At 34.0% G+C, this 11,572-nt stretch overlaps 1 protein-coding gene across 1 annotated transcript in view; it reads right to left on the bottom strand.

Moving 5' to 3' along the window:
• LOC107457293 (protein toll-like) overlaps positions 1–11,572 on the bottom strand; it is a 17,269-nt gene that overhangs the window by 1,621 nt on the left and 4,076 nt on the right. The window contains exons 3-6 of the mRNA XM_071185755.1: positions 9,333–9,586; positions 6,733–7,044; positions 4,176–4,317; positions 1,581–1,772 (exon numbers count right to left, since the gene is read on the bottom strand). Coding sequence (XP_071041856.1) covers positions 1,581–1,772; positions 4,176–4,317; positions 6,733–7,044; positions 9,333–9,586 — 900 coding nt within the window. The remainder of the gene's footprint in view (positions 1–1,580; positions 1,773–4,175; positions 4,318–6,732; positions 7,045–9,332; positions 9,587–11,572) is intronic.

Below are 11,572 nucleotides of genomic sequence, written 5' to 3'. Positions count from 1 at the left end.
TTTTTCTAGTTTTTAAAACTAGAAAAATTGGGCATTATTATAAAGCAATAAAATAAAAAAGTGATTTTTTGTGAAAATCCTCTTTTTTAAGGTAGTCGGATACCTTAAGACACTTTCCAGTAGCACAACGAAGTCAAGCATCACTGGCTGCGGTTAGTGTACGGGTGGGCGACCACTTGGATCAGCTTGCAAAGGGACCTCGGGTGTGTAGTTATTGGTCCACGTTAAACTGTTCTACCGTGAAAATATCGAGTTTGAGCAGGTCGTCTTGTTACCGAAATAGGGGGTCACACCTCTGGAGAAGATTAAAATTCTGATGGCACCTCTTTAGATCATCCTCAGGAATGTTTCCCAGACCGTCACCATCGTGCAGTTTTAGTGCGGCGTAAACCATTAATAAAAACAGCAAACAAAATATTGTAAATTTGTCATTAGCACTTGAAAAACCATACCTAACTTTATTATACTAGTATTAGCATTATTTTAATGGTACACATGCAGGGTTGCGCAAGACATGCGAAGATAAAAGTAGGAATTTCGGTGTTACTCCAACCCACGACCTCCAAGCTACAAAGCCTTTGGCGTGTCAGCTAAGACGCTTGGATAATTTATCTGGAGTTAGTATAGAAAGTTTATCCATTATTTTGATAAACATTTGTATCCTTCAATTGTTTAAATGCAATGGTGCTCAAATTCAAAATTAGTGAATCAAGACAGAGTTATTAAAGATTACATTTTGTTATCCTTTGAAATATAAAAAAATAAGCATTCCCCAAAAAGGGGGATAATTGGTAACAATGCTTAAAGAAATTAGAAACATAAATATTAAATTTTCATCAAATTCTACTTTAATTTTCATCAGACTTAAATAAAAACATGGCAGTATTTTGCAAAACTCATTTTTTTTAATAACTGTTTTGGGCAAATTATATGCATTTTATTGCATATGGTGTATCAAAATACAATAATAATATGTAGGGTGCAAATAGAAGATTATATGATTCAGTATCGAAAACGTGACGTATAATACAAGGATTAACCGGACTACTTGAGACTGCTAAACCTGAGATCGCTTGAAAAATTTAAATTTTGTCAAGCACTGACTAATTTTCATTACTCTAATATCTTCATCTAATTAATTTGCATTACTTTAACTTGCCAATCTTTGCAATACCTTTTGCAGGGCTGCCAACTTTCAACACTTTTTGTAAAAGTTTATTCTAGTGGTAAATATGTGTATGTTAAAATGCATTAATTTTAGTTCTTTTAAACTTATTTTAAACACCACTGCACATAAATGATTTCAAAGTTAATATGCAACGACGCCACTGTGTTACAGGTTTTCGCGGGCAGGCTTTTACAATGTTGGCCATGTAGCGAAAAATTCTGAAAGCTTTGGTTTTCAAATGTCTCCAACGCTATAAAATATTTTGCAAAAAAGCGTAGTAGTTGGCAGACCTGTTTTTCTCTCACTTAAAAATAATAAAAAATTTCAATCTGGCATTCTACCACATGATTATGAATTGTTTTAAGAAAATGTAAATTAAGAAGCTGAGATGTTTAAGCATTTTTAAACTTACCTGGCAGAAAGTGCTTCCGGACACTATCAGCGTCTTCATCAGTGAACGAAATATAAGCATCGAATAGTTTTCCATCATCTCTTTTGTCTCGTTTCTTGAAACATCTCCATCCTCTCGAATAGAGCCACACTTTTAAATGATATCGATATCGGAAATACAACAAAATGGAGGCCACTGTCATCATTAAAATCACTGCAAGGTGTGGATAAAAATAATAATTTTTTTTGAAAAGAGATTATTAATAATATATACACTCAAAATTAGGTTGTATATCATTCAAAATTTTGACAATCATTCGAATTAAACTAAAATTTTTGTTTTTAATATTTTCAAAACATTGATCAGGAATCTTTACTGGCAAATAAAAAAAAAATTGCCCACATTAACCTTACTGTCTAGTTTCATCGAATCTGGTCGAAAAGGAGCTGGACTCTGCCACGTTCCTGCGCTTTTTGGAAAAATTTCTTCTAGTAGTAGCTGTGTTAATATTATAATGTATGATTCTTTATTTTGTAAATTTGATTTAAAGTTATTCTCCACACCTCTACATTTAAATGATAAGGGGGAGGGGAAACAAATATACCTCTCTAAATTTGTTCCTGATATATTTTTTAATATCCTGAATCATTTGAGAACAATATTGAGGCATAGGACTAGTATTAAGGTAATGTTTTCTGCTTACAATTTTACAAAGTAATAATAAAATCAAAATATACATTATCCATGGATAACGTCAACTCCATTTGCTTGTAGTATTTTCCTTGCTTCTTTGTTGTTAGGTTCAATTTAATTCATCAGTTTTAATAAAACAAAAAAAGATCTAAAATGCAAATTGTTCTAACAAAGTTGATTTGTAATATTATCCCCCCCCCATTTTTCCAGTCCATCCAAAGCCTAAAACATGAGGTCGAGTGATCTCAAGTAGCAGCGCAAGGTTGATTTCAATGTCAGCAACAACCATTATAGCAAAACCCAGTACAAAGGTTATAAATGATTGGCAAATAAACCACACAAGCCTGCAATTATGTCAAATTTAGCTGTGCTAACAATGCTCGCATTAATTTTGCATAAACAACCCTTTGGTGTCGAGATTGCAGCTGGGTTTGCAGAACAAGACTAGAAAAGCGTTCTAAAATCACGAATAAATCATCCTTTTGCAAATCAACAGAAGAAAAGCGTTTTCAAACCGAGGATAAATTCCCCTTTCCCAAGATTTCTTTTGGAATTTATAACCATCATTTAAACAAGGTTTATTTCCGCAGAGTCTTATACACTTTCCTTGAAACTTTAAAAGTAAAATCAGTTTGCGCTGATCATAAGTTCCCAACACAAACATAATTCTGCATTTCAATGCTTGGACAAAGCTAGAGAGAAGAAAAAGGCAAAAAGAAGGTTTACAAGAAAAGACGAAAATATCTCATTTTTGTAAATTTTGCATACTAATATTTCTACCAAGTTTAAAAAAAGTTTGATTGATCAATCTTTCTATGCCGACCAAATGAAAATACAACGTTTAACGCAGTGTTGCATACTATCTGGATGATCATTTACAATGTAAGTACTCAACAGTTTGCAATCGGTTTAAGAACGTTTTTTTTGGATTTCTGAACTATTTTTACTTTGGTATATATGATAGAAGGACCGGGATAGCTTGGTTGGCATGGTCTTAGGCCCATTTCTAAGAAGTCCTGAGTTCGATCTCGGACAGCTGAAAGTTCTCCGTGTAGTAAATGGTTACTATTGAACGTGAAATCTGTCGGATTACAAAGTCCTCCATGTTCCCATAACAAATAGTACTTCTGGAGGAACTGAATTAGAGATTGATCATTTTGAGGTTCAGGTTAACAAGTTGAATGCCACGCTAATTTTACATGGCTTGCTCGTCTGGCCACACGGTAAATAACTGCAAACTAAATTTGCAAATATAGACAGATTTTGCATTAATAAAAGGTTTCGTAATTCATATCAGAAAAAAAGTGGCGAATTATATATGCCTACGAATTGTTATAAAATAGTGGTGAATAAAAATCTATTAAATTGAATTTACAAAACCAAAAATCAAAATAATTAAGTAAATTTTGAATAAATTTTCTGCAATTCCATAAAAGAGTGTAAATTTTATAGTTCTATATCATGTTATACGCTGTCAGCCTGCTGTTTTTCGCGGCCTATGTGAGAGGTCAGTGTCAGCAAGCGGTGGCAGACGCAGCCTAAATGTAATTTCAGTGTCAGCCACCGGTGGTTGACGCGGCCTGAATGGAAAGGCCAGTGTCAGCCACCGATGGCTGACGCGGATCTCAACGTGTTAAAATTACGATCGGTTGATGAATGAATGGATGTATGAATGGCTCTGCCGTATAAACGGGCTGCGAGGAGTGTTTCGCTAAAGTCGTATTTTTGGCCATACAGGGCACTACTGATAAACAAGAAATGTACCCTCCGCTATAAATTCGCTTAATTTCACCAAACAGGCTTGCTGATATTGTCAAGTGGCATTAGAAAGAACAACATAGATGATAAAAGAAAAACATCTTTTCAAATAACTAACTTTTTGTGGTTACGAATGTGAAAGAAATGTTTGGTATTGATACTTACCCGCACCACCTACTCCCATTAAGATATAGTTCCGTATTAGTTTAGGACAAAGCTCGATTTCACTCAGAGTAATTATTACTCTCCCTCTCATATTCTCTCTATCTTCTTCAAAGCTGCATCGTGTATCATTTACATCTAAAATCTGAAAATAATTTAAATGTTAAGAAATTTTCTAAAATGCTGTTTTATCGTCAATTATGGTTACTTTGACTAGTTTTTAATTTCGATTAAAAGTTTCGGGTACTTCATTAAGAGAGTAACTGAAATCACCAATAAGAGGTGGTAAAATTGATATATATATATTATTTAAATTCATTTCCATTACTTTCCCTTTTAGTAAAAATTCCAAAATATGTTTTGCAAACGTATCCTTACTACTTTGTTACGCAACGTTGTTTTTATGGGGGTGTTAGAGATGCTTTGTATTCAAACTGCTTCAAAAGTAAACTTTTGGAAACATTTCCTTCATGAGGGGAGAGGGTCAAATAAGTAAAAGTATGCATCTAAACAAATAAATATTCTATTAATCATTGGTTATTTTTATAAATCATGTTTGCGTGTTTAATTGTTAGATATTTGTTTCAAAATTGCAATAGCTAACTGTTAGCAGAAATAATAAAAAAGATGAGAAAATGTGCATTAACGTGCATGCTGTTTGACAATATCTTGAAAAGTTTTGTCTCCAGTCTACCACATTGAATCATTTATAATTATTATTTATTCATTATTTTTATAAATCATATTTACGTTAGAGAGTCGCTCAATTGTTAGTTCCTGTTTTTAAAATTCTAATTTATAATTTTTAGAAGAAACAAATCATACATATTGGCTAGGAATGTGACTCATGCTGCTTGACGAAATCTTAAAAACATTTTCTTTCCCAACTGCCTCAGGATTTAAAAAATTTTCTCTTATCCAATTCGCCAATATTCTAATCCAATCTTCAATTCTCTATTCTTCAATCTGTTTTCCCCATTAGCCTCATTGTTTTCTTTGAGACGGAGTTTTGAAAACATTGCCAGTCAGGAAAATGCTGGATTCATCCTTTTTCTCATAAGAGTACGGCTTTGTCTTGCTTTTAGTTCTCAGATTGGTTGCAAACATTTGATTTTTCGCAGACAATGCTTTGAAGATTCTTCCTGAGAAATATCGAACCTTCTTTTGATTTCTAATCAAGAGTTCTTTAAAATTTTAACGTCTTTTTCATGTACATTGTTCTTTTTGATTCGAACGATTGCATAACGAGTAAAAATGTCAGAGCCTTCCTTACAACTCCAATCTGTATCGCATGCTAGTTATTTTTATAATTTTTGTATTAAAGTAAACCCCATTTTTCTATGTATCATGCCGTAAGATTGTTACACTTAGGCATGATACATAGAAAAATGGCATAAATATTCCATAACCATATCCAAGTCATAAATATTCCATAACCATATCCATCCGATGGACACTACTTTAAACACATATAGTTGTAATAATTTATTCGCTGTTTTTGTTTGTTTTCCGGATGAAATTTGTTTTTTTAACTTTTATATATATACCGAAGAGCCATTACATTACGACCACCCTCCATCTATAACAATGGGCTTGCCCAGGTTTTCATGGTTTCTCGCCCAGGAACAACGTTTTCATGGGGCACATTAGGACCCATAATCCTCATAGAGCAATCCCTGACGTCTGTAAGCTACTTGAACATAGTTGCAGACCAGGTTCACCCATTCATGACAACAGTTTTTCTTGCTGGGGATGGTGTTTACCAACAGGATAATGCACCATGTCATAAGGGTCGAATCGTCATGGATTGGTACGAGGAACATTCCAGTGACTTTCAAGTTATGTCTTGGCCCCCAAATTCAAGTGACCTTAATCCAATAGAGCATTTGTGGTCCTACTTGGAAAACCAAATTCGTGCTGCCACGCTACTCCCTCGCAATGTGAGGGAATTGCAGGACCAGTTGGTGAGCACTTGGTTCCAGATACCTCAGACTACCTATCAGCACCTTATGGAATCAATGCCACCACGGGTGCTAGCAGTTTTGAGGGCTAAAGGCGGTCCTACATGTTATTATCAGGGTGGTCATAATGTAATGGCTCTTCGGTGTATATATATATATCATACCTGCCAACTTTTAATCCTTTCCATTATAATTTTTCCCAGTGAAATGGAATTAAAACTTCAATTTTAAGCAAACAAATACGTTGTATTTGAGAAAACTTAAGTTTGCAACCATGTTAGTACCGCATATTTATATATGTGCTTAATTTTTCTAAGAATAGTGGTGATCAAAATAATTTAAAAATTAAATTTATAAAAGAAAAAATAGCATGTATTTACTACCACTTTAAATATGAAAGTAAAATCTTCCGGAATATCCGGAAAAGTTGGCAGGTATGATATATATATATATTATGTATGTATATGCAGCAGCAGCAGCAGCAGTTTTGAGGGCTATATTCTAGTTCTTTGTTCTGTGAGGCATACTTCTACGGCGCCTTACAAAGGGATAATTTAATAGAAAGATGATGAAGTTACGGCCAGAGAGTTGTACCTTACCTTAGAACTTTCTACCATTATCCATTTTCTGAAAGGCAGAGTATCACAGTCACACTGCCATGGATTATGAGATAGGGTGAAAGTCTTGATGTTAGACGGTGGATTATTGAAGAATCTTGTAATATTGTTTTCTGCCAGTCGAAGAGTCTCTATGTTATTCGGAAGACTGAAGTCCAATCGTGAAATAAAGTTGCGTTCCAGATTCAAGGTAAGTAGCTTGGACATTGGAGGAAGGTTGAGCTCGATTGGATTCGACAACAAGTTTTCTCGAAGATTTAGTTCAATTGTGAATTCTGGAAATCTGCTTGGAATCTAATAAAATGTAAAGATATTTTAATGAATAGAAAATCTTTAAAATTATGTACATGTACAATGCTGGATGTAGAAAACGGACCACCCTGAAAAACCTTTGATCTAATCGGATCTTCACTTTCTAGAACGCAAACTAATAGTTCGAAGGGGTGACCTCAAATAAGATATTTCGTATTTCATTTGGCACACTTGATCTTAGAGTGTTGGCTAAATGTAAAAAAAAAATGTCTACTTATTATGCATCTTAAATTACAGACCTGCTACCTTCACCGGCCCCTAGCGGGTGATTTTTGGAAAATTTTCTTGCACAAAACTTGACAATATTGGTTTCTATCGTTTAGTTTCTTAGTTGATTATAATTATTTCTTCTTTTATGTTTATATTTTTCTCTACCTAAATTAGTTTCGTAAGATATTATTTCTATAATTACTAACATACAACTCGAGATCCTACAGCGCTATGCTTATTTTACTTCTACTATATTTTTTCTAATGCGTTGAAATGTTCTTAAATATATAATTAAATAAATAATTTAGTAAGTAATTACATAAATAATTGAATAAATAATTAAATAAGTAGTTAAATAAATAAGTAGAAAACTTTACGAATATTTGCTACTAAGGCCACAAAAGTTGAGAAAATCTTAGCAAGTAGAAGATAAAATTGCATCAGAAATGGTAAAGCAGTGTTAGTGGATATCTACATCCCTTTTCGGCCTACATTCTAGGGCCAATATTGGATGCATTATTTTGTTACTGCTCCGTGACAGAAATGAATCTTGATCCAATTTTGAAGCCATTTTAGGACCAATATTCCAAATCCTAGACACCCCAATATTGATCCTTCTATGCACATGAGGAAGACTTTTAATAACTTAGTAGCTACTTTTTCCTCAAACCTAATGAGCCGGTGACCTATATCGATAGCTCCTTTTCATGTAACACGTTGAATATCATGGGGGTCACCGGTGAACGGCACTGAGTTTAATCGTAGAGCCACGGGGGTCACCGGTGACCGGCGAAGATTATTAGAAACACATAATTCGTTTAAATTGATAATTTTTTAATATTATTATCGTTACTAAAATGGTTTAAAGAAGTGAATGCAATATGGAACTTACAAAAATAGTTTTATTTATATACACAGAGATGCCAATTTGCACCGGACAGCGAATAATTATTTTCAAGTGGTAGTTTATTAATTGTGATTTTCGGTTTTATAAATTCAATTTTGTGGATTTTTATCCATCTCTATTTCTAAACAATTGTTAAGCTTACGTTATTCACCACTTTTTTCAGATATGCATTGCAAACCCTTTTAAAAAAATAGCAAAATCTGCCTAATATTTGCAAATTTAATTTGTAGTTATTTACCGTGTGAGGCCAGACGTGCAAGCCATGTTAATTGTCACTTTTGGCAAAATTTTTTTTTGCTTTGATTAAATTACATTTTTTGAAAAATTCTTGTTTGAAATAATCTACGTCTATAAAAAGCCAATTCAATATTAAAAATAGTATAAATATGTGACCAAATTCAGTTAAACAATGCTGATTTTTAAGAACTTCATGTAAAAATATTTGTGGAAGCAAAATACAATACAACTTTGAAATATGCGAATTGTTAGAGAATTCTCCTTCTACGCGAATCTTTCTACCAAAAATTGATGGATTTTGAACAATTTTGAATGGAGACTTCGGCCATTTTCATGAAAATTCTGTTTTGCCCAGAGTCTTTTAAAAAGTGACTAGTTCTTTACTTGCCACGTGGCGAGTTGTTATTTTCAGGTCTACTTGTTAGACCCCTGTTTAAGCACTACTCGGAGGGGGGGGGGAGAGGGTTGTTCAAGATGAAATAGTTACTAGGGTGACAGATTAAAAACATTGCGTTATAGGATTTAAAATAATTCCGACAGCTAACTATTCAGAATTTAATTCTTAAAGTTTTAATAATGGGGCCTCCCTGGCAGAGTGGTATCGCCGACCAAACGCTGTGCAAAGCCTGGAGGTAGCGGGTTCGAATCCCGCCGTAACCCTGGATGTATTCTTCGTGAAGCCCTTCTCTTAATCGTTCTATCTCTCTTTTTACTTGACAAAGGCTTATAAATTGATTAAACCATAAGCCTTTTACTTGACAAAAGCTTATAAATTGATAAAATGCTGCAAATGCTGCTAAGCCTGCTAATTTTAATAAAGCAATAATAAAGTTTCAATTTAATTTTACTGAGCATTATGAAATTTATAAAGTTATTAAACCAAACAGAGTTTTTTTTTAAAAATAATAAAAAATACCCGGCTCAGTCTCTTTGAAGAGCAATCTACATTCGCATATCCATCCTCTTGGTAAGGAGCACATGAACATTGACAACCAGTAGGGCAGTCTTCTTTTGGCCAAGAGAGATCTTGCTTAGTCAATTGATTCAACAGTTTTGATTTGAAACTGAGTGGAGATGAACAATTGAATTCATTATTCAAATTTTTAAACGTCGCATGTTCACTCCATTCTTTGATCCACAAGAGGCGGCAATCACACGCCCAATTATTTCCTGCAACATGAAAAAGATTGTAAATGTCTTATATTTCCTAAATTCGGTTTGTTTGAGATTTGACTTGGCCGATTTCATTCCTGACGAATATTAATAGTAGAAGAATTTTTAAAGAATTAATTAAACGTATTAGATGCTTTGTACAGTGATGGAACGTGATGGCACAAAAAAATATTAATTTTTTTTTCATTCTGTTCAATTTCTTAATTTATATTTGCATTCGTAGGAATATTTGTATCTCATATATATGGACCTGTTTGTCAGGCCATCCAGTTGTTGTTGTTGTTAATTTACGTCGCACTGGAGCTTCACAATGGGCTATTGGCGACGGTCTGGGAAACATCCCGGAGGATGATCCGAAGACATGCCATCACAATTTTGATCCTCTGCGGAGGGGATGGCACCCCCGCTTCGGTAGCCCGACGACCTGCGCGCGAAGTCGAGCACTTTACGGTAGCACAGTTTAACGAGGACCAATACCGCACACCCTCGGTCCCTACGCAGACTGATCCACTGCGTCACCCACCCGCACACTGACCGTAGCCAGTGATGCTTGACTTCGGTGATCTGCTTCGAACCGTGTCTTAACGATCAGTCCACTGCGGGACCAGGCCATCCAGTATCCCTCACAATCATTATAATGGTAACTAACTTGTAGAGATTCTCTACTACGGATTTTCTGTAGTTTCAGAAAGAAATTTCCTTATCATATTTATATTTCGAAAAAATGGAATTAACAGAATTTTGCATACCACGTAATTTTTTTAAAAAAAGATACCTATAATATGCATACGAATTCATCAATTCTAAATTTTTTTCCTCAAAATTATCTGCTTATTTTAAAATATTCTGCTTTAGTTCACTACCACTGAAAATTGTAATTCGAAACTGTGGAGAATCCGCAGCAGATGGAATTTCATACCTGCCAACTTTTAATCCTTTCAAGGATGATTTTCGTCAGCAGTAGTCATTTGGAAAATAAATTGCAATTATAGACAGAACTATGAGCTGTATTTTGAACAAGTTTATGCTGTCTTCAACAGCAGTTTTACATATTCTTATATATGCTTAATTTTTTTAAAAATAGTGTTGGATCAAAAGTATTATAAATTAAGTTTATAAATACAAGGAATATATAGAAAGCATGCATTTTATTACCATTTTAAATATGGAAATAAAATTTTACGCCAAATGTGTAAAAGTTGGCAAGTACGAAGTCTCAAATTCTCCGAGAGCGCCCTCTCGAAGTTACTTTTGTAGATAGCGTAAATGATATGATATCTTAAATAATGTAATTGAGTATGACAGCGTAAATATTCTTTTTACCTATTTGTTTATTTAATATTCTTTGACGTGCTCGATCAACGCCTCATATAACTGAAAGCCTCCACACGGTTTTTTATAGGTAGTCCGATCAGACCACGATGAAGGATATCCACGTACCGAACGAGTCATTTAATACAGAATATATTTAAAATAAGAAAGTGGTAGCACATATATGACTAAAAAATTTATTTTATTCATGAATATTATTGGTTTGCCTTATTCACTTGTCAACCACTACAGATTCAATTCTCAAATATATAATATAAATTTCTCTCAAAGCTTTTATAAAAGGTTTTGGGTTCATGCGCACAACTGGTTCACTTTTTAAACAGTCTGCGCGGACTACTTATATAAGACCGTGTGGAGGTTTCTTGATGTAGGAGGTGATGGCTCTGTGCACCAATGAAGCTCCACCGGGACGAGACGAAGTCTGGGGATGATAAGTTTAATTAATTTTTTGCGTAACCCAGATTCTTCCTATTGTAAATAGTTTTATCCCTATTATTGTAATTTCGTATATAACTCATTTATCTATTGTTTATTATTGATTTTTGCCTTTCTTGCCTCATGGCAAATAATTTAGACGAATAGGCAGGTGCCAAAAAGCGGAAAGCAAATAATGTACCATCGCAATTGAACACTAAGACTGTTTTTCTAAGG

The sequence above is a fragment of the Parasteatoda tepidariorum genome, chromosome 9 (genome assembly GCF_043381705.1).
Source record: "Parasteatoda tepidariorum isolate YZ-2023 chromosome 9, CAS_Ptep_4.0, whole genome shotgun sequence".
NCBI lineage: Eukaryota > Metazoa > Arthropoda > Arachnida > Araneae > Theridiidae > Parasteatoda > Parasteatoda tepidariorum.
Note: the sequence above shows the minus strand (reverse complement) of the source record. Positions and strands in the feature narration are given on the sequence as shown.